We start from the raw sequence: 24,144 nt of genomic DNA, 5'->3' as shown, positions 1-24,144 counted from the left end.
CTAACTACATAGTGACGTATAAAAAGGGAAACATCAAATCCTCTTGCTAATAGCTAGTGATCAACTTACACTTCAGTTTGTAGCATTTATTATGTGGGTTATTCTGATGTACGTGCAATGATTTACACCACGCAGGGCACGGTTAGATTAACATCAGGGTCAGTCTGGGGGTAATAATTAGGAGTACTGTAGATTTTTAAAGGAGCTATATAGCACGCTTGCTCGTATGGGTGTGCATGGGGGAGTGTTACGATACACTTACTGATGTGATGTTACATGCAAGGTTTGTAACAGGAGGAATGTGCAAAATGAAAGTAATGACTCAATTAGACAGATGCCATAGCACCTGGAAGAGCTGAGTGATTGCTAAATAGTCAGTTGGAACCCGCCTGTGGATGGTGACAGACTAATGTGTGGAGGATTTATCCCCCACAAAGGAGGAGACAGGACCAATAGTGGCAGTGGTCTTAAATCTAACAAATGAATGCAAAGAGAAACTCACCATCAATAATACATCATAAAAAAGCAAGTGATTATCAGGAATCTTTCCCCTCCCTTGGTCAGGTTTGGAACCACTGAGATGGCAATTGGGAAACCAGGTTGTTATTGTAGTGAGTAGCATTTTGACTGCACGTTACCTTGAAACCTAAAAATTTTTGGCCGTATATCAGCTTTAAGTATTTTTGCAGTATGAAACCATTAAGCTTTTCACCATGAAATTTCCCTGAATAAAAGAAGTCTCACTGATTGGGTGTCCCATGTCAGTTTGCCAGCACGTGTGAATGCCGGAGGGGATGGGAATCCATGACAGAGACTGAGGAAAGATGAGGAATTTATTCAATGGGATTTAAATTGCCTCACTGTGTTCAGCATTTTGGTGTTAGTAATGAATTCAACACTCCCAGCATGGATAATGCATGGCTTAAAATATATGCACTGATTTAAAAAAATAAAAATAAGCTAAGGTGGGGAGAATAAGGGCCTGCAGGCCGCAATGTGCTACGTTTCACCCCAGGTATGCATTGCCACCATGTGCCAACTTGCCCATGGGCCCGTCATTTCAGGTCAGAAAGCAAATAAAGCCTTTCTTTAGGAGGGCCACTTAAAAGGCTGGAAGTGGCCCTTCTAAAGTGGCCCTCCTGGAAGAAAAGGCTATCAATGGCTACTAGCCCTGATGGCTGTGTGCTATCGCCAGTATCCGAGGCAGTAAGCCTGTGTGCATCATAGAATCATAGAATAGTAGAGTTGGAAGGGGCCTATAAGGCCATCGAGTCCAACCCCCCACTCAGTGCAGGAATCCACCCTAAAGCATCTCTGACAGATGCTTGTCCAGCTGCCTCTTGAATGCCTCCAGTGTGGGAAACATGGGTGGGAGGGTGCTGCTGCACCATGTCCTGCTTTGTTGGTCCCTGACCGACAGATGGTTGGCCACTGTGTGAACAGAGTGCTGGACTAGATAGACCCTTGGTCTGATCCAGCATGGCTCCTCTTATGTTCTTAAGGCTTGCAGGTCTTACCCTGGCCATTCCCAACTGCTTGTTTCCCTCATAACACTGATGTGAGGGGTAGTGGGCACTTGCGGGAGAGAACTGGTGGCAGAAAGGGAGTGCGTAACACTTTGCCCACATGGCAAGCCTTCCCTGCAAATTCCCACCATCCCCCTCCTTTTAATTAATCCTCCCTCCTCCCAGAAGGACGAAAAAGCCCTCCTGAGGGAAAAACAGCCTGGGGGAAGACTTGCAGGGGAGAATCATAGAGCAAAGTAAGGACTAAGTGCCTGCCCCTTCCATCCACTGATACTGCCCTGCAAGAATCACCCTACTTCTGTGTCCTTGTTACCTCATCAAATGTGGTTTTGTGTGCCCCCATTTGCCAAGGTAACATGGCGTTCTCACCACTGCTTTCCTCCATACTACAGTGTTAACTTGGAACAGTTTCTATTATGACTCACTCGATGACATTTTATCCTCATCTCGAAATCTTAAAGTCCCAGTGCCTACTGATAAGACCCCCGCCCACATCATAATCATTCCTCTATAACTATCACCTAATGACTGGTCAATTTAAGTTTCTGCCTCTTTCACACAGGGAGATTTGTCAACCAGTTAGCTTATACCTGGTTTTACTTCTCAGGTCCACCCACAATAACATGCCTTAATAAAGTATTTTATAGAGGACAAGTATTTTATAGAAGCACTGGGCATATAAACAGGCATCAGGGCAATCCATAAACCCTTCAAAACCAACTCTGACAGCACCCTATGCACACCTACTGGCTTGCTCCCAGGTAAGTGGGTATCGCTTGAATCTACTTGAATCTTAATTCTACTTGAATCTACTTCTAGGCTACGTCTAGCACATCGTCTCTACTGGGTCCAGTGTGACGCAACCTGATAGACAGTGTTGGGCTTCCCCTATGTGGGAAACCATATTTTCAAATCATCACACAGCTGGGAAGCCTGGCAGGTGGCCTGGGGCCAAATACGTTCTCAGCTTGAACTACTTCATGGGTAATGCTAAAATCTGCTTTCAAATCACCAGAGGGAAAGAGAGAGGGAAATTAGACAGGTGATAGATAGACAGAAGACGGATGGATAGCTAGCTAGCTAGACGGACAGACAGACAAATGGATGACAGGAAGTCTGTATACAATTCTCACAATACAATATTCATGAAGGTGATGAGGTATTAAAGAAAATTTTCACAGACTTGGGAAAGGAGGACTGCATTTGGAGGGAACCCCCAAATACTAGCAGCAAGGAGAAGTCAAACACAGGCAGAATCAGAGCTAGAGAGTAACAGGGGAGGCATTCAGGGGAGGAAATTTTCAAATGGTTACTCTTATATGCTTCAATAGCAAAATGAAAAACACATACACATCCCATATAATTCAAGTCCATTTGTTGTGGTTATTTCATATCTTAGAATATTGTTTTTGAAACAATAAAACATTTAAACAGCAAAAGAATATCCAGAAATATAAGTGCTCCTGAGAAAGAATCATGTGTGATCTGAAATGAGGATCTTCTTCTCCACCCCTTCTTTTTTATAAATAAGAATGAGAAGTGAGGGCACAGCACTTCGGTCCTATTCTGTTACATAGCAGAACCTCTTTCAGCCTGAGGGATGTATTCCATTTCAGAAAAACTCTCAGGAGCCATGTTCCAGTGGTGGGTATGCCCAAAGGCAAATGGGGTGGAGCCAAAATACCCCAAATACCAAAATGACCAGCCTGTTTTAGCTTAAAGCTCTTACTGCTGGTAACTGAACAGCATTTCAACCTTTTATAATTGGGGGAGGGGGAGAATGACACCATTGCCAGGAACCCACCCAATGATTGTTCTGGGAAAGTGGGTGGGGCCAAGGGGCATGGTCTTCTGGGGAATCCTAGAGGGCTGGATTTAGCCTCTGGGCTTGAGGTTCCATAACCCTCCTTTACCTGGCTGAAACTGAAATTTAATTGAAGTTTAGAAACTGATGTTTATAAGCACCAGCTCCTAAAGTCATCTTGTCTTTCCTGTAATAAACTGCAAAATATTCCAAAATTATGCCTCACTTTGCTTGCACAAAACAAAGACACAGAGTAAGTCAAAGCCAGGGTTTTCAGTCATTGGACTTCTAAAGTTCAACACACAAAACTAAATTCTGATCTAAAGGGACTTCAAAAAATGCCACTATAGAAATGCAAGGGAGGGACAGCCTCCAAGACATCGCAAGACCTCACTGCCTTTTTGGGCCATCCACGTGCACCTCTGGGGGAAGGCTGATGGACTGTGCCACCTGCCTCCAGCCTCACAATCATTCCCCACCCCAGCAGAAGCAAGGCAGGGTGGGGTCTCTCTCCTTCCTTATGACTCTGACATTGAAGTGGGCCTGGATCAAAGTTATGAAGCCAGTGAAGCCACTTCAATGTTTACAGTCCATAGGAAGGCCTGGTTAACTGTGTACAGGTCATGATACTGGGGTAGGAGAGAAGAAGCAGTGAGAGACTTACGATTCCTGACTGGTAGAGATTCTTCCACACTTCTTAAAAGTATTTCTAAAGGCTAGAAATAAATCTGTCTTATTCCAGAAGTTCAAACTGGCCTGTAAAGTGCTTAGTTATTTTATGTAGGGCAGAGGTGATGGTGAGGAACAGCATACTTTGTGCGGGCCACATCTATAGACTAAAGTCTAAATCCAGTGGCACCTTTTCAGACTAATGTTTAACATCACACAAGCTTCTGTAGGTAGCAATTCGTATAGCCAGCAATAGGGTCAGGATCAAGCGTAGGCATAGCTGGACATCTGCCGAGGGCCCAAACCTCAGCAGGAGCCCACTGAAAAGAGCCCCATGGATTTGCTTCTCCACTTCATTATAGCAATCTGGTGGTTCAGCTGGCTTTCTTTCTGACCCAGGCAACATTGGTGATCAGAAGGAGGAGGAGGAGCCACTGCTTTTTTGCTCACCAGCTTTCTGCCTGTCAAGCAAGCAAGTGGTAGTAAGGATGAGAATTAATGCCAGCTGGTGACAATGGTGGTGAGAAGTTAGACTCACCGGGCCTGTTCATATGACAACCTAATCCATGGTTAGGTTGCTAACTCTTCTGCAGAAAATGGTTGGTAGATATGTTTAAACCATGGTTATATAGAAACCACGGTTAGGAATGGTTCACATGACAAGCTAAGTCATGGCTCACATGACACGCTAAGCCATAAGGTTTAGCTCAAAATGCAAAACCACCGTGGCTTAGCGTGTCATCTGAACAGGGTCATTGAGAAAGGGGCCCCACTGAGGGTGGCTTGCCCAAAAACCTGGAGCCAGCATTGGGTAGCAACCAGTTTCTTCAGGTGCAAAGATGGAATCTGATCTGTTCACCCACAGTAGCAGTTTAGTAATGATTTGCGAAAGTAGCTGCACATATTTTTGTCAAACAATCTTGAATTGTTTTATAGCACACAGACACCATACCCTGCACTATTCAACTGTCACATGGAAATAAATAAAATACATTCTGCAATAAGGAGAGCAATAAAACCCAGGTTTTATGCTGCCTCTGGGCTCCCACCTGCCATCACTCCTGGCTCTTCTCTAGACCAATCTGCGGCCCTCCAAATGTGTTGGACTAGAATCTCCATCATCACCAGACAGCATGGCCAACGTAGACTGACCAAATGCAACTAACTGGAATTAGTTTCACTTTTATCCCCCACCTGTTAGATTATAATCTCTTTTTCTCCATTTGTCTTGAAGACAGATCCGTATTCAGGATTATTAATATGCTTTAGTATCTATAAAGAGACCTACTCAAGTCATCCCCTCATCACTACTGCCACACATTTTCCTCATCCACGCCCATATTTTTTAAAAGCAACTAAATCAGACAGGGTAGGACAGATTAAATTCATATGCTGATGATTTCACCATTTAACTCCTATAATATTGAATGAAAGCACTTGGGGGGGGGCATAATGCAGCCAAAGTTAAGCACTTTTTAAGTCACATTAATATCAGTAGCAAATTCATGGGATTTAAAAATGCTTATATTTGAGTAGAACATGCCCTACATATTCAATGATGAGGTATGGGTACTTTTAAAGTACGCCATGAACCCAACCCAAGTGCTTGTTCAATTTCGAGAAGCTTTATTATACTCAGAAACTTTCACCAGTTGATTATTTTAGGAAATAATCCTTATTATGCAGGCAGTCCCACCTAAACAAGATTGCAGCCCTGATGGATTAATCAGTAGCATTTCAGGCACCCTTTCAAAATCTTTCACTACAGCAGCAAATCTCTTAGCAAAAACTGTAGGAGGTCATATCTGCAATCCTATACCTACTTATCCAGGTGTAAGGCCATTGAACTCAGTAGGGCTTACTTCTTAGTAGACATGCACTGAATTGCACTGTATATTATTTGTTCAAAACATAGAGACATACTACAACGCTATTTTTCTTTAGAAACAAAAAAAAAAAGCACCTTCATTATTTCTACAAAATAAAGCCGGATAACTTCAAACATGCATATATTTTTTAACCAAGTGTGCCACTGAAAAGAATGCCCAGATCTTAGTATTTCGTCATACCTGGGAAGCATTTTTGTCCCTTAAGCGAGCTCCACTTTTCAGAATCTCTACAAACTCCCGTTAGGAAAACCAGCTGCCAACCCAGGTTAATAATAGAAATGAACCACATTCATCCAGAACCACAAGACTGTCAGGTGACAGATCGAGAGGTCTGAATTTAACTGAAACAAAAGACGTTCCATGCTGTAGCACAAAAAGGGGGTGGGAAACAAGGAGGAGAAGGGAAGCTTAATCTCAGAGGCAGGATTACTCCAGCCCCCCACCCTCAAAAAGAAAAGGCGGGGGGGGATCCCTTAAAGAAAAGAAGCAGATCCCTGAAGCAGAATCCGAGCTTCCAGACCAGGATCTGTGCATAGATGCTGCCCTATAGTTTCATAACAGGGAGCCTGCCTTTCCACGCTGCTGTTCGGTCCAGAATTTTTACTACAGCAAACATTGTCTGTTTCCCCCAGTTCCTTTGTCTTCTCGAGTGGGTTACTGCAGAGGACAGAAGATCAATCTAATTCATCAGCGAGCTAAGTGCCCCCTTGGCAGCCACTGTAGTCTGAACATGCCAGTTTCATCTATCCTCCTCCTTTAGCAAAGCCGATCTGGGCTGAGCCTTATGACCAGGGTCGCCCGGCCACAAGCCCGCACCTCCATGGTCCATGTTTGCCAGAAATCCAGACAGATCCAAGGGAGAACGACAACAATGCAGCCTCCTCTCCCGGCGACCTCCCTCCTTCCCCTCCTCTCATTTTCTACATTCTTGGAAGCTGCGGGATGCCTCTGTTCAACCCTTGCTGACAAGCTCAGCCAGATGAGTGGAAAAGCAAGCCCTAATAGCCATCATGTGACCCAGAGCTGTCAGTATATGCCACCTGGATCAGCAATGAGCTTGCCAGCCAATCCCAGCTCCGCCTTGCAGACATGCATGCAGATTTCGCCATGAAAATAAGGCCATTAACCGTTTAACTGAGCGGGGCTCTTGACTGGGTGCCTGATTTATTATGTAGCACAAAGCGTGGGGGGGGGGATACGCTTCTCGTTTATGGCTTTCCCCCCACCCCCTTTGTACAGCTCTGGCACAGACTGGAACAGAAGCCCAGTAAGTTTGATTTTAAAGTAAGAAGAGATAGCTTGATGATGATGATTATTTTTCCCCACCCTGAAATCTTCACCCTCCAGCCCTGCCCAGCCTGGATCTTCTATAGGAACAAAGGAAGCACTGTTTGCTTCTCCAAAGGCTCATTAATATTACAAGTGAAACCCCAGAAACTGCAGAGACAATTGGATGGCAATGTACAGCTTAAGACCCACTTAGAGACCCTGCCTGGCTCCTGGGTTGTAAACAAGATTTCATAACTGCTCTTGGGGCATCATGCAAATATGGAAGGAGGGCTGTTCTAGGAATTTTATTATAAAAGCAAATCTTGGAATGTGATTCTAAAAGCAAATCTTGGAGGGCTTGACCTAAAATCTTGCAATATCTACTCAGAAGCAAGTCCTACTGCGTTCAATGGGACTTATTCCCAACTGTGTATAGGATTGCAGCCCCAACGGTGGTATAGTTTATCTTTCCCAAAACCTCTTACTGATATTTAATTCCAAGACAAAATTCTAAGAGGAAAAGCGAAAGAAAAATCAAGCCATTAGCTTGAAACCACCATTTCTCTCAAAAAAAAAAAAAAAAAAAACACCAAGGAGAGAGAGAGTAGAGGGGGAGAGTTACATTTTTGGGAGAAAAATTAACTGCTTTGCCACCTTAAAACACACACAAAAAATGAAAATGATGTGCTAGAATCTCAGGAGGAGGGAGTTCAAAACACAATTAACTTTGCTTTAGTTTTAAACTCTTGTCAATCCAATAAAGTACAAGTTGGTTATTTGTTAAAATGTAGTTACTTTATTATATGGGGATGTGGCAGGGGCAGAACGGAAACATGTTAAATGGCAATCTTTTTTGCATAAATATATTTTGTAAAATGTCAAAATTTTCTGTGAGAAGTCTTTCTCAATTTTATACAGTATATGACAGTGTTTGACCTAGTTTGCACATAACAGTAACCCATGGTTTATTTAATCCATGGTTTGTTGCCCTGCCCAGGGTTTGTCCGGCAGACAATCTAACAAACCATGGCTTGTTTTCTCAATCCCTGGATTATTTGTTTCCCTCTTCCTTCATCTACTCCCTCCCAGTATCTCAAATGCCTTTTCAACACTATTGTGCTGGGATGAAGAGCAGCTATGGGTTTTTTTTTAAAAAAACCACTCTTGTTCGTTACCTCTATAGCCTGGTAAAACAACCCATGAACAATCCATGGTTCTGGGTTTACATGTAATGACAATCCATGGTTTAAACAACCCAGAGTTCACAAGCTGACCAAAAAAATGACTTCTCTTTTTGTGTTGTTTGTAGCTGTTAGCATGGCTGGATTTGCACATCACAACAACCCAGAATTCAACAAAATAAACATGGGTTAGCATTATGTGCAAACTAGTCTTTGTTAGAAACCTCACATCACCAGCATAGGCATGCACAGCTCATTTCATTAGGGTGTGCACCTTAAAGGCCGCAATTGGCGCAGAGAAGGGCAAGCAAGCATGCTTTCCGGAGCCTCTGGAAAGTGTATAGTTCACCCGGGGATGCTAATAGTGGCGGCACTTTCCCATCCTCCTTAAAAGCCCCAATTCAAGCAGTGGGGGTGCGGGAAAGCAGAGGTGACCCCAGGAAATTAGGGTGTGCCTGGGCACACCCTTTGTGCATGTCTATGTTCACCAGTAATTTTCTATTTGTAAATTCAGTGTAGCTGGATTATGCCAACCACAGAGTTTTGAAGTTTTAAGATTCTATCTAAAAGATTTTATAACCGCTTTGATGGGTTCCACTGAAGAACACCAGTGTTCTTCCACCAGTATTCGTCAGTGTTGTAGGCTGCTATTTGATACACCCAAATCCAAAATGTTTTTAGATTCTTTGATTCTTGACCAAAGTGTTTCTTTGCAGTGTACTGAATAATTCAGTTTTTAAAATAAAGCCCAAAGCATTGTGAATTCAATCACTTCTGCATTTGTTTAATTTCATTACAGTGAACTATACCTGGATTAGTACAGGTTTATAGGATTTAGATCTTCAAAGTGCTCCAACTTCTAGTTGTCTGAAGTATCCTAAATCCTCAGAATGGATCTGCCCCAGCCCCAATGGATTGGGCTAGTAGTTATCTCTAATGGGCACAATCCTGCCAAAGTTAAAAACTTTTAGGTTCCATTTAAATCAATGGCACATTAAAGTGCTTAACTCTGTCTAATATTTTGCTAGTAAAGAACGCAAACCTACGTATATTCAGTGACACCCAAATTCCCAAAATGAATCCATGTTATCTGCAAGTGCATAACTTGCTGTCAAAAGACTAGTGATGTCAAAAGTGACCTTTTCTCTCTTGAGCAATGTAATGGTGAGAAGTTAGTGAGCTCAATCTATTATGTAAATATTTATTTACAGGACTAAGTTTCCATATTACCTCACTCTAATATGCATGCACATAAAAGAGGTTTTAAAAAGGAGACACAACTGCTGTGTAGCAAATGACCAGGAAAATATGCGAATGGATTTCCACTAAAGCTCTAAGAAATGAAGACCAGCCTCAGAAAATACAAACAGTGTAACTAACAACAGGAAAGATGCAGATGACACTCAGGTTGTTACAAAAACGCTATCTCTTATATACATTACTGTGATCCCAAAAGAGGACAAGCAAAAACAAAACTGGTTCAATGCACAGATGAACAATATTGACAGATTCTTGCAAGATTATTAAAAACGTTATCTTCTGTTTTTGCAGGATCAACTAGTAGCTTGATCCTGTAAAAACAATCATAAATAAAATGTCCTATCATCAAATCAATGGATGTTGGGTGCAAGCAAAGGTTTAGATAAAAGTTTCATTCTCCAAGCCTCAAAAGTTCAAAAAACATTTTACAAAAAGCTCTCTTCCTATCCACATAGTACATGAGTTATCATCGATCGATACTAGAGAAGATACCGCTTTCTGTAAAAGAGCCTGATGCTGAATGAATGTTAAAGATAGCTGAGTAAAAATAAACTAGCCAAGAAAGAATCCGATGCATGGTTAAGCTATACTGGAACACCAGTGTTTGTTTTGTATCCAGTTCCCATTGCAATCTATTATAAATAGATACCAAACAAGTCTACATAATACCAACTGGTACTGCCAGACAACAGCGCATTTTCCCCCTAGCCAAACAGTTATTTTATTGTGCACCCAATCTTTCCCCAGAGCTATTAAAATGAAAGTGTGAATAGTGCAGTGTGCACATTTAATGGAAAGATTTGGGGAAGGAAAAATACTAGTTGCTATCTGTATATCTCAAGATGACATGTGGAGAAATGCCTTGACATGTCATGTCACATTTTCAAATAGTACACACACTTTTCTTTGTAGGTTGGTTCGGTGTGCAATTCAGGTAACTCTTTCAAAACACTAGCCAATGAAGTCTATCGCCTTGCTCTTCTGTTTTCACTCGCCTTTTCCCAAGCTGATACACATGATGGTCATGCCGACAGTGGAGGATGGGGGTGGGAATAAACAAATTATGAGGCTGGCTCTATAGTCTTGCATTTTCTGGAAACTATACCATGTCCTGCAGATGGATTTCAACATTTTCCCCCAATGAAGCCATGTTGCTTAGAAAGTGGTGTTTAAACAATGAACATTGAAATAGACCGCTTCTATGCTTGCAACCCTGCTATGCTTTCAGATGATCTAGTGAGGAATGAGACTGAAGATGACATTTTGAAGGAATCAGGGCAAAACCTGACCAAGTGAAGATTCAGACATAGATCCTTAGAGTCAAACTGCTATTTACATGGTGATTATTAGAATGCTTCCTTGAGCAGCCATTTGCACAGATGAGAATGGCCAACTGCACCAGCTCTTAGTCAAAACAGGAGTTCATGGAGGCTGCTATTGTTTCGAAATCAGCTGCCCAGGATTTCAGGAAGAGGCTTCCCAACTCCCTGTGAGGCAACTGGACTCTAGTACAGCCATAGGTTTTGCCACTTCCCTCATGCTTCAGGTGGCTTCCCACCTTTTTTCGTTTTTAAAGTGCTCTTTTAAAAGTTTTTGACTTATTTAGAAACAATAATGTGAACACTTTAAAACGTTTAAAATTTAGAGTCCAGAAACAGAGGAGCGTGATATCCAGCCAAAATTTGAGGTAGCCTTGACCCTGATCCTTCCCCAACTGGGGTGTGTGTGTGTGCTTGAAAGTCTCTGAACAGGACCCAAGATCATGCAGGATTCCTCTTCCCCTGCCCTAAGCTCAGGAAGAGGGCAGAAACTCAGAGTTCCCCCCACTTCCCCTCCAGCTCGAAATTTGGGAGAAGAGTGGGATTCATCACATCCACTGGAGGGTGGGGGGTGGGATGGGGGGTCTGGCCATCATGAGTGTGGCAAACAAATAGGTGGTCCCCGGTTTGAAAGAATTTCAAAACTGCTGCAGGATCTGTGACTTCAGAGGCACCAGCCAATCAACGGAATTTTCAGCTGACTCTTGCTGCATCTTGCAAACACATCCCCTCCCGCTCCCTCCGAGCTCAACCTTGTGGAGAAATTGGTATGTTTGAAATGTACACTGTGAAGCTGCTTCCAAAGCGGCCCCACTGCTCTGTAAACGTTTACGCAGGGGTAGCCGTGTGAGCCTTCCTTACAGCAAAAACAACAAGGAGTGCTTGGGGCACCTTAAAAATGAAGCCATTTATTCTGAAATAAGCTCCTACGGACCCTGTCCGCTTCATCAGATGCATCTCTAAAAGTTGTTTGTCTTTAACCTGAGGTTGTTTAGCTGGGGATGCAAAGACTAAACTCTGCGACTTTCTAGGGGAAGTCTACCATTCAAATACAGTTCTTCTATATTCTGGGAGGAAAGGATAGTGCTGGGAAGATACATGAGCCAGACACTTTGGAATGAGATTGTTGCCATAAGGAAGTCACCTCAGCTGACTGAAGTAGCTGCTAGTGGTTTTCCACGCATCCTGCTCTGAGGAAAAAGCTATCACTACTGTTCCTGGGACAAGGAGAGGGAAAAGAAATGCACTCTTGTTTTCCACATGCCTGCTCCCAGTCTTTGTTTTATTGGCTCAGTCTGCTGAGATCATTGTGAGGCTGTGCCTCTTTTGTGTACAAGCATGTGTCCAGAACGCCTTGTGCCTTGATCTGCAAACGTTCATTTGCGTCTGTGTAGAAAATGAGAGTGCGTATGAAGCTCTGTGTGCATGCACATGTGGGTGTGGAAGTGGGCCCACGTTTGCACTTTCAGAAACACATGGGAGTGTTTCAGAGAAAGACTGCACAGATTCAACCCTGCACAGTTGCTGTGTGGGTAGGCCATGGGCCCATTTAAAATTAGCACATAGCCATAAAGTATCCCAACCCCTTCATTCAAGGGATTCGGAAAAATGGCCGATCAAGAAATAGTGGATTCACTTCTACGCGCTGCGGTCTCCAGCTGATCATACAGATTTCCTGGACCTAAATCACACACCAATGCAGGTAATGCACGGCATATGCTCCCTTGTGCTGCAGATGAGGATTTTATGGTGCAATCTCTGGGACTCATTCATGTGACTTTGGGGGGGGGATCTAGTCGAGGAGGTACCCCACTTGTAAGCCTCCTATGTTTTCCAAATGCTGCTTCTGTCTTTTTCCTTTCCACAAAAAAATCCACTAAGGAGAAAAGGCAGAATAGCTGCACGCCGTCTTCTGACTGGTCGAGAAAAAAGACCCATAGTGTAACACTTGCACGAGCAGTAAATCCAGGCTGGGGTTGCCAATGGCTAGTCTGCCTGTATAGTTGGACGCTTTGGTATTAGCACCACTAGAGTCCTATAAAAGACTAAGCAGGGCTGTAGCAAACCCATTAAATGTTCACAATACTGTCTTTTGGTGGAAAGGGAAAAGAAAGCACATTTAACAGATCACATGAGTCTGGCACAGGCTTCCTCAACCTGATACTCTCCAGATGCCTGTTGGACTACAACTGCCATAATTCCAGACAGCATGGGAATTGTAGTCAACCACAACGGGAGGGGCACCAGGTTGGGAAGATTACATGAGAGCAAAACATTTAAAAATTAACCACTGAAAGGCATGTCAAACTCACATTGGGCCCGTTCAGAAGACTCCTTCAACCATGGCTTTAACTACGCTGAATAAGGCTTTTAGCTTTATTCATTGTGGTTAAAGCCATGGTTTAAGGTGTCTTCTGAACACAGCCTGGCTTTCTGCCTTAACCACCATGGTTAAAGCCATGGTTTCAGGTGTCTTCTGAACAGGGCCAATGTGCTTAAGACAGGGACTTTTGCGGTCCCAGCCCTGTTATCAAGGCCCCAGATTAAATAACTTGAAGTAGTTTTTGTTTAACAAACAAACAAACAAAGAAACATGTAGGTATGAGGAAATTATGCAGTTGATTTAGTTCCCAGGGAGTATCACCCTGTGGCTAGATTTAGGACTTCCTCCTCCATTTTCTAGGGTGTGAAATCTTCCTTATAGTGCTTTGCATGAACAGGGGTTCTTGATTTTGGCATTTTTTTTCTATAACTGTTTTTTAACAAACATTATTATAAAAGCCATATGCTCGGAGAGCCCCAGAGTAGTCCGCTGTTGCCACAATGGTGGAAGCAACCCGTTTAGAAAGGGAATAATTGACACACCCGTGCAGCACTCACTAGTCAAATCGAATATGGGAAATGACCTTGCCTGTGAAAGCGAAATGGCTGAAAGAAATCTGCAAGCAATCCTTGGCTGTAATCAGTACCCATATAATTGATTAAAGGGGCTGTACTTGTGACTGGGTGATAATTGAGAAGCAAATCAATCTCTAGACAAGTATTTGTCAGTCAGATTTGGAAAGAGACTGTTACAGAGTATTGGGAAGTTGATACTATTAGAAATGTAAAATATGACACTAGTTCTTACATTTCACCCAGCACCACCAGAAAAGAAGGAGTATTGCAAATATAATAATAATAATAATAATAATATCATCTATTGTGTTAAAAACACACCATTTTCAAAATGACTGGGACTTTCAACTGCTTCAAGGTCTTTAATCCACTGGCCACTAGTCTCAAGTGATAAGAAGATGAATTAAGGCTGAAAACCGGTGCCCACTTACCAGGGAGTCAGTCCCATTGAATTCAATGGGATTTACTTCTCACTAGACATGTATAAATAGTGCTGTGAATGACTGAAATTTAAATAACTTTCATATTTCATATTATAAGTTTCTTTTGAAGGGTATTGAAGGAATGGCATTATCCCCTTTAGATAGCTTTTCTTTTGTTCTATAGGATATGTTATCATTTATTATTAGAAGCAAAGGCTATCTTTCACCCATTAATCTATTTGGGAATATGAAATGGCTTAACTCAATATAATTACCTCTCTCTGTCCCCAAATTGCAAAGCAGAAGTATAACAACTCTAGGTTTAATTACATGGTCAGAGGCTACAGCCAGCTACCTGCCCACATAGTAGTTACGGATGCCACGTAGTAAACTTTTAAGTGGCTGCATTCCTCTCACATTATTGCAGGCAGGCAGGCAGACAGGCAGGCAGAATCCTGAATGGAAAACCAACCCCACTACCACAGCATTTTTTTGCAATAGAGCCCTTAAAAATACATTAGTACCACCCTCCTTAATCCTAGATAGACGGCACTCCCAGAACTATGGCCAGCAAAACCACAAAAAGGGATTCCATAGGGCACCGATGAAAACACGTAGCATGTTTACTGCAGTTTAGCTAGTGATTGTGTGCATATCACAGGCAATCTAAACCAACACTTTACGAGGCCCAACCCATCACGTGTCTGATGGTTTTAACTTTTGTGAACCACCCAGAGAGCTTCAACTATTGGGCAGTATAAAACTGCAATAAATAAATAAATAAATAAAATGTATCATTAGGAAGGAGCTAACGTGAAAATAATCCCATTGTTGGGAGTATGGTCTCTGTGTGCATATGCTTATCTTATTTGGACTAAGCACACAAACTTATTGTTTGTTTAAAGCATTTTTATCCCATCCTTCAGTCAAAAGGCTCCCAGAGTGGCTTATAAGAAATAATAATTAGACAGTCCCTCAGACTCTCAAAGACATGAGACACAAGGAAAGGGATTGGTAGGGAGGAAAAACATAGCTGTGATTCAGTGGCCCCGATGGTAAGAAATATAGCAACCGAGCTCAGGTTTGCATTGCATCTATTGTCCTTCTGGGTTGGCCTGTCCCTCTTTTCCTTTTATTGTATTTTGCAGTTTCTTTTTTCTTGAGTTCGAGCTTAATATGTTTCTTCTCCCATCCCCTCGGGGCAAGATGTTTCCTCAGATGCCCTTCTGGTGGCAGTTGGGGGAGGGAGGGGCCACCGCTAGGAAAAGATTTTTGGGCACTGTGCTGGTGCAACCTGATTTGAACAAATGGGGACTTGCATCAGGGGATTTTAAGGACTGCAGCTCCAGTCTGCAGTAGGGGTCATTTGGGACCAAGCCCATTTGGAATACCTTTTTTCCTAGTTGGAACAGGCAAACCATATTACTTTTCTGCCGCTAATTCTCTCAGTGGGGCCCCACCCCCCACCCCAAATGTCAGGTAAAGCATCAAATGTTAGACTTGAAAAGGATTTCAGAGCCATTCCTGAACATATATGTGTCATTGATTATTTGGATTTCTCTGGCATTGCTAGATTAAACTCAAGTTTATTTTTCCGTGCCCTGATACAATTAATCATTAAGGGGACTGGAAGAGGTGAAGCAGGAAGAATTTAAAAAGGGTCCCCTTTATTATGACCCAGGCTTTCATGCAAGAGGCTGAAGCAAGCGGCAAGCAAGGCGCTCCAAGATTCACAACAATCACTGTATCAGAGTCCTGTTTGACTCTGTCCCTCATGTGACTGCTTCATTAGGTGTTGATTCATTCAGTCATGAGACACAAGTGAGACGTGAGCAAACAAGGATGCAAGGTCTAACCTCAAAGGAATGGTAATGCCTGTTCTGCCAGTTTGCTGTATTAGCAAAGCAAAAGACAGAAACGCAGTCCCCCAAAGGTAAAGGGCACAGACTTTGCTGGATTTTTCAGTGTGTTGCAAAAAGTAACTTCAGTTGGTGCTTCAAACAATTCCCTGGTAGAGCAAGAATCCTTTCTTGCCTTTCGTTCCTGACTTACTTTGTTAGTTGATTTGGTTGGAACATTTTTTAAAAGATTTTTTTATATATATTGCAAATATAAACAGAACAGAAAATACATTGTGAAAACGGGGGGGGGGGGGAACCCATACATTATGTATATAAGATTATTGTCATTTTCCATCATATGTACCGTTCATTAAAAAAGAGGGGAATTGACGCAAAGGTTTCACGAAAAGCAGACCAGATATCCACTTGCAAGTTGCGTCTAAATAACACCCGTTCAAAAGTTGATATTATTAGGTCCTTGATCCATTGCATTATGGGAGGTGTGGATTGGGTTAGGTTGAAACATGCAGTCAGACCCTTAATCACTTTGGCTGCAATCCTAGGCACTTTCCTGGGAATGAGCCCCATTGAATTCAGTGGGACTTATTTTTCATGCGCAGGATCGCACTGCTGGTTTACTAGGCCTTTCACTTTTCCTTCCTGTCTAAAGGGAGGCTCACCCAAGGCTCAAATGTTTGCATATTCTTTCACCAGCAAAAGATGATTGCCAGCTTGTGCAATCCGACTGAGTATTCTCTACTTCAACACACCAATATTGTAGGAGCTGAAGCAGCGTTTTCCAGGCCTTGGTGAAATATGTGGAACAATTATTATTTTTTCAGACGTTATGTAAGAAAAGGAAAGAGAAACCGAGGGCATAACCCAGTTTAAGAACATGCTCACCTCTCCTCCTACCGAAATTATCAGAATGCAAAAAATGCTTGACTTTGGGTGATATACTGTATGTATCCAGGACTATTAATTTCAAAAATTCTGATTTGGTCACATATATTTATTCTGTCTACAGAATGAGAGTGTTTTTGATGTACCTAGAAAACTGCCCTGATATTGAGTCCGACCTTTGGTCCATCTAAGCCCATTATTGTCAACACTGACTGGCAACATCTCTCCAGGGTTTCAGGCAGGATTCTTTCCTCACCCTACGTGGAGATGCCAGGGATTGAACCTGGGACCTTCTGCATGCAAGGCAGGTGCTCTACCACTGTGCTACAGCCTTTCCATAGGAATATTTTAGCACAGAATTATAAACATACAACTGTTCTCCCAATAATATTCCTGTTACAATATAACTCAAAAACAGAGGACTGCCACTAAAAACAGTACCAAATCTCTATTTCCCCCTCCTTTCCATTGTAACAAATAGTAACAAAATCTATGTTTTGAGAATATCATGGCATGCATTTCCTTGCCTTTTCCAATTCCACGGCAGCCACCAATGTGGAGTAGGGATATGCACAATGTTAGAAAAACAGCATGGGGGAAAGAAGGAAGAACTAGACACAGGGCTGCTGTTTTCAGTAGCAAACCTGAGGTTTGGTTAATGCCTAGTTCCACCTTTCGTTAATGACTCCATACTACTAGAACTTGGTATAGTATTTTGGGCTTCTTATCACAGCATCTGATTCTTCTAACTTAGGATCCATCCAAAGATGCACTGTGGTTACATTTAATTCCACTTTTCTTCCTCACAGTCCCAGTACTAATCCGATATCTTTCTTATATATACACGTGTCTCATCCATCATCCTTGTCTCCTCAACATGCAGGCTTACGTTCCTTGGGGGGGGGGGGTGGCGGTTCTTAAGAAGTGCGGAGTCTCCACAATTGTCCCTCTGCACTTTAGCTGCAAATGTTCTGACATTCCTCTGAACATACATATATAGGGGGAAGGGGTCAAGGTGCACTGACATCATTACCAGGGGGTCCAGTTACCAAAGCAGACTGGCAGTAGTGGCAGCAGCAGCAACAACAACAACAACAACAAAACAAACAAACAAAACCTAATCACCTCCCATGATGTGCACTCTCCCTGAAGGATCGGGTCCGTAGTTTGGGGGTGCTCTTGGATCCAGAACTGTCACCTGAGGCACAGGTGAACTCAGTGGCAAAGAGCACCTTTTATCAGCTTAGGCTGATATACCAACTACGCCCTTATCTGGACAGAGATAGCCTAGCTACAGTTATCCATGCTCTGATAACCTCTCGTTTGGATTACTGCAATGCGTTATACGTGGGGCTGCCTTTGAAAACGGTCCGGAAGCTTCAGCTGGTACAAAACAGGGCAGCCCGTTTACTAACAGGGACTGGCCGACGAAACCACATTACGCCAGACATTTTACAACTTCATTGGCTGCCAGTCCAGGTCCGGCCCGATTCAAAGTGCTGGTATTGACATTCAAAGCCCTAAACAGTTTGGGGCCAGGTTATTTGAAGGAACGCCTCCTCCCATATGTACCTGTCCGGACCTTAAGATCATCTACATGGGCCCTTCTCCGTGAGCCCCTGCCAAAGGAAGTGAGGCAGGTGGCTACTAGGAGGAGGGCTTTCTCCGCTGTGGCACCCAGGCTGTGGAATGAGCTCCCCAGAGAGGTCCGCCTGGCGCTTACACTGTACTCTTTTCATCGCCAGCTGAAGACCTTTTTATTCTCCCAGTATTTTAACACTTAATTTTAACTTAAATTTAAATTTTACTGTTCTAACTCTGTATTTTAATCTTATATCAATTTTTGCTGCATGGTTTTATCCTGGTTGTGCTTTTTATACTGTATTTTGTATTTGTGTTTTTAACCTGTTGGTTGTTTTATTATGGTTTTAATTTTTGTGAACTGCCCAGAGGGCTTCGGCTATTGGGCGGTATAAAAATGTAATAAATAAATAAATAAATAGGTACAGATATTGTGGTACAGATTGGACCTCTTGCAAATGTATAGGTCAGTAATGGATTTTGCAAAAAACACAACTGCTTATCTCGATGCATCCTTATTTAGAAAGGTAGATGCACAGATGGGCTTGCAGAGAAGACAAAATAACGAACTTTCCTGAGCTCCAGTAATATAGTGTCACATGTCACACTTAACCACTCTGTTATCCAAAGAGGACATCAAACTTTTTTTCCAATTTAAGGTATCTTAAGTGACCTGAAACTATTTCAGGTTAAGATTAATATAGAACAAACACACCAAGAAAGTACTTAGTTTAACTTTACTATTATATAACTTAAGGACAAGCCAAGAACAAGTGACATCACACAGACGAGCACATAGCCAAGAACAAAATGCAGTCAATCCTGCCACATTCCAACAATCCCGATCCAGCAGAGCTTTTATATTACAAAGCTGTAATTATCCATAATGATTTTGACTACAGAAGGAGGGTATCTGCCTAATGGCTTTCTTGTGATCTTCGAGTTTCAACTGAAGAGAGACCTTAAAAAGAAAATCAGATTGTCAACAAAGGCTGTTTAGTAATCCACCTGATGATCTATGACTCTTGAGAGGTCTTAGAGAGCAATCCTAAGTGGGTTGAGGTGCCAAAGGATGGATCAACCATCACTTTCAACACACTCCCAGGGCTTTCTAAGTGCCTTCAACAATGACCCAGTTCTAACCAATTATCATTGTTATGGGGCACAATTACCAAGGCACTTCGAGAGTTACACTTCCCACAATGTATTTCTTTGTAGAACAATTACCATTTTGGGGGATTTAAGAATGTATTCTCATATATAAAAGATAGCCACCACAGTAACAGCAGTAACAGCCTGCTCAAACCAATGCCATTTCAGGCCAAAATTGTTGGCTTCACCAGAAGCTTGGCATGGTGATGACAACTCCTTGCACTCTCCCTTCCCCGAGCAATAGAATAAACAATTTCTAGTGCAGCTGGGAGCAGCTCTCAGCAAATGTTAAGGTGTTCACATAAAAATAACTCACTAGTCAGAGAAAGAGGCAGGATATTCAGCTTTCCTGTCACCACAGTTCAGAAATGTTAGCAGGGCTTTCCTGGCCATTTGAGGCCAGACAGGAAACCCCAAGGAAACTGTTGGCAAGACTGTACTACCAAAAGCAAACCAAAGGCACTACAAGGAGTCGTTTATAGGATTGCGTTATTGGAAGGCAGGGAACGGTGTAGGGGGAGGGGAGAGAGGTAGGTAGGATTGATTTAATTTGTCAACTATCCCTGGATGGCTTAATTTTTTTCTTTTCTTTTTTAAAAAAGATTTCCCTGCATAATCACTCCATGCCTCTTCAGTCTGTTTAAACCTCCATGCCTCTTCAGTCTGTCACTTAGTATTATTTCACAATAAAGATGCTAGCAAGCTAGAGTATGTGGCACAAACAGAATATATATATTATATATATTGTTGTTTATTTGTTCAGTCATTTACGACTCTTCGTGACTTCATGGACCAGCCCACGCCAGAGCTTTCTGTCGGCCGTCGCCACCCCTAGCTCCCCCAAGGTCCAGTCCGTCACCTCCAGAATATCATCCATCCATCTTGCCCTTGGTCGGCCTCTCTTCCTTTTGCCTTCCACTTTCCCTAGCATCAGCCTCTTCTCCAGGGTGTCCTGTCTTCTCATTATGTGGCCAAAGTACTTCAGTTTTGCCTTTAATACCATTCCCTCAAGTGAGAAGTCTGGCTTTATTTCCTGGAGTATGGACTGGTTTGATCATATGGGTGCCAAGCACAACATAAAGGAGGGAATAGGCCAAGGAAGGGTTCCTTAGGCTACAGGGAAGCATGGGGACAAAATAATTAGGAGGAAGGGGGTCTGCCTTCTGAATATTTTAATTAATTAAATAGATAGTTAAACAGATGTTACTTTACAAAGCACGTGAAAAAAATTTAAAATCTACTTCAAAGGGAGAGAATGACAAGAGGAGGTTTAAGGAAATAAGAGCGCCCGGAAGCTGTACATGTACTGACACCTGGAAAACGTGCAAAAAATGGCAACTAAATGATCAAGGGACTGGAGCAACTCCCCTATGAGCAAAGGTTAAAACCATCTGGGGCTGTTTAGCTTAGAAAGAAGTAAGGAGAAAGGAGAGTAGGGAGAGCCATGATGCAGGTGTACAAAATGCGGAGAAAGTGGATAGGAAGACACCTCTATCAGCACACACCTCAGACAACATTTGATATGAATGCTTTGCACACACACACAGCTCTAAGTGAAAGAGAGAGTCAGACATTTAGCTATATAAATAAAACCCCTGTATCTTGACGCAGGGTAGAGAAGAAGGTGTTTGTCTGCTCTTCTGCCATGGGAAAGGAATTGACAGCCAAGTGACTGTATAAACCAAGACTATACCTCACTGGCATAGAGCCAAAGAGAAAGGAAGTCTAAGATTATACCTGCCCATACCATGCCTGTATCAGATTGTGCAACTCTTCAGCAGTGTGTGTGCCGGTGTTGTATGCACATCTTATTCCTTTTAATCTGGTTCTCATGTTGCTTTGGCAGGAATCCAAAGACGGAGCATGAACATATAGAAGAGAACCTCACATACAGCCAGACCTTGACTTTCTATTTTTGATGCAGGAGATTCCCTGCCAGAGACAACCCACTGTTTCGTTTTTTAAAAAGTCTTGGCTCTTCAGCAGTGAGACTGCAGTGGTTGAAATAGAGAGCAAAGCTATGGCTGCATGTGTGGTTCTCTCCCTATGCAGATATCCCTACTTTAAACTCAAGACAAATGATCAATTTGCTTGTGACTGTGTATCTGGCCATAAGAGCTTCCGTGTCCTGCATCTAGGATACTAAATGCTGGGTTGGATTGGGACGGAAGGGTTCGGTCGGCCACTTCTCTGTCCTTCTGCCGACAGTGAAATAGAGAGAGAGGACTTTGGCTGATAAGTCAGTCATTGCAGGTTTTTTATATTGGTTGGTGCTGCTTAGTTCTTTTACTGTTGTGTTTTTAATGTATTTGTTTTTATGTTATGTTTTAATTCAAATTTTGATTTCAATCTGGATTTTACTATGAGCCACCTTGAACACCATTCTTTGGCATAAAGGCAGGACATACATTAAATAAAGGCTCCACTTATGGAATGTGCCTCTGCCCAATTTTGGTGGAGCCTCTCTCCCCCCACGTGCCACATCTCACCCCATTGAGCATTGTCTCCAGACCCTCTGTAGTATTTTCTAGGGGACTAGAGGTGCTGCTGTGGAGAGGAACTGACAGCCCAGTTTCACCCACATACCTGGATCAAACCCTGTGTGTGAACAGTACTCAGTAAATCCATCATAATTGCACAGTGAGAGTTAAGTACTGAAATCAACTGCAATGGAATCACTCCAGTTTTAGTGGTTTCAGGACTATAAAACATAGTGTAGTTCACACTAATTATGCATAGCATTGGCAGTTTCTTTCTATTCCAGTGGTAACTCTCCTGAGTAACAGTTTCGAGCACTTTGTTTTGGGAGAGTAAATATTCAAAGGTCATGAATGATTTAGAATCCACAGATTTAGGTGGTTAAGGACCCACAATATTTATTCTAGTGTTTTCAGATTGTTCAGTGGCATAACTTCCTTGTATTCATTGGTAAAGACATTTCCAATAACTCAGTTTCATTAAAAAAAGTTTACAGGGTAATCCCATGTGTGTTTACCCAGAAGTAAGTTCCACTGTGTTCAGTGGGGCCTACTCCCAGGGAAGTGTGTAGGACTGCAGCCTTAAGCAAAACATTGAGTCTATTTAATTATTATTGCAGAGGCAGGTTCCAAAGGCAAAAGTTAGTTTGTAAATTTAATGTTTGAGCCATATTTCCTTTAAGTGCCACATGTAGGCACGTTGTATTATGTTGCTCTATACAGAAATACCAACTAGCAGTACATTTACACAATATACACAGTATGTTCAGATGACAATGAGTTTGCGAACACCTTACTGTTTGCCCTTTGGCTGCTATAGTAATCATTCTGTTTATTTACATCTGAGTCTATGTTTCAGATAAGATGGAAACAATTTGGTAGCAGTTGCAGCTCACTTTTGACATGATGTGGATTCTTAAAGACATCGATGAACCTGGAAGAAGGTTGACTGTACCAAGGTGAATGCGATAATAATGTAATTTGCACAGTCCTAGATTGACTTAAAGCAATCATCCTTAACACACGAGGGCTAAATGTGTTTGGGGGAGCATGCACAAAAGTCCTGCCCTCAATGTCCTCTTCAGACCTGCTCTCAGTGTCCCCTCTTCAGGCCTTTGTGACTTCAGGTCTGCAGAGAGTTAAGTACGTTTGGCTGCAGGGTGGCTCCAGATTTCTTGTGCAGGCACAGCCCTCCATCTGTTTTATATGGTTGCCTGGACAGCCATATAAAAGTCAATTGTTTTAATCTCCAACAACATATGACTTCACCCACTTCTTAATCAGACACCATTCAGTCCATCCTGATCACAGGAGTTGGCTCAACGTTGTAGAGATTTAGATCCTTCTTCCCCAAGAACACCTGTCACCACCAATGTAGGGATGAGTAATCACAGGATCCCTCTAGGGCATGACTATCAGAACATAGCTGAGATGATGCTGGCATTCAGTAGATCACTCTACACAATACTGGTTCTCATAGTTTCTGGATTTGCCTCTTTGCCCATTCCCAGTGCAGACTTCGTATGACAGAAGTCAATTCACACACAGTAGCCACGTTCTACACACAAATCATGTCCTCCAGATTGCAGTACAGCAATGTAAAACAAGATGAGCAACACGTTAAGTTTGTTTTTAATGGACCCCAGAATTGTTGTTTTTAAATGGATACCATTGTTTTTATACTATTTTTTATGTTTTTGATGGTTTTTAAATTTTGTATACTTTTAATGTTTACCATTTTTAATTGTTGTAAACCGCCCAGAGAGCTTCGGCTGTGGGGCAGTATATAAATGTAATAAAATAAATAAATAAAATCGTATCAGGGTGCTTCTTAAATTGCCCTTTCATCCAATAATGTACACCAGCCTTCCCTAACCTGGTGCCCTCCCACCATTCCCAGCCAACAAACATGGCCAATGGTCAAAGTTTATGGGGGTTGTAGTCCAAAACATC

The 24,144-nt window shown here is 42.4% G+C and overlaps 1 protein-coding gene across 4 annotated transcripts in view; it reads right to left on the bottom strand.

The window, feature by feature from the left end:
* FNIP1 (folliculin interacting protein 1) overlaps positions 1-24,144 on the bottom strand; it is a 103,593-nt gene that overhangs the window by 61,479 nt on the left and 17,970 nt on the right. For 2 of the 4 annotated variants that reach the window (XM_063120726.1, XM_063120728.1), the window contains exon 1: positions 6,705-6,896. The exons of 1 other annotated variant lie outside the window; for it this stretch is intronic. In XM_063120726.1, coding sequence (XP_062976796.1) covers positions 6,705-6,805 — 101 coding nt within the window. In that variant the 5' untranslated portion in view covers positions 6,806-6,896. Of the gene's footprint in view, positions 1-6,068; positions 6,315-6,704; positions 6,897-24,144 lie in introns of those variants that run through there. One more of the 4 variants, XM_063120729.1, reaches the window with a different exon arrangement.

This window comes from Elgaria multicarinata, chromosome 3, assembly GCF_023053635.1.
Source record: "Elgaria multicarinata webbii isolate HBS135686 ecotype San Diego chromosome 3, rElgMul1.1.pri, whole genome shotgun sequence".
Taxonomy (NCBI): Eukaryota; Metazoa; Chordata; class Lepidosauria; order Squamata; family Anguidae; genus Elgaria; species Elgaria multicarinata.
Note: the sequence above shows the minus strand (reverse complement) of the source record. Positions and strands in the feature narration are given on the sequence as shown.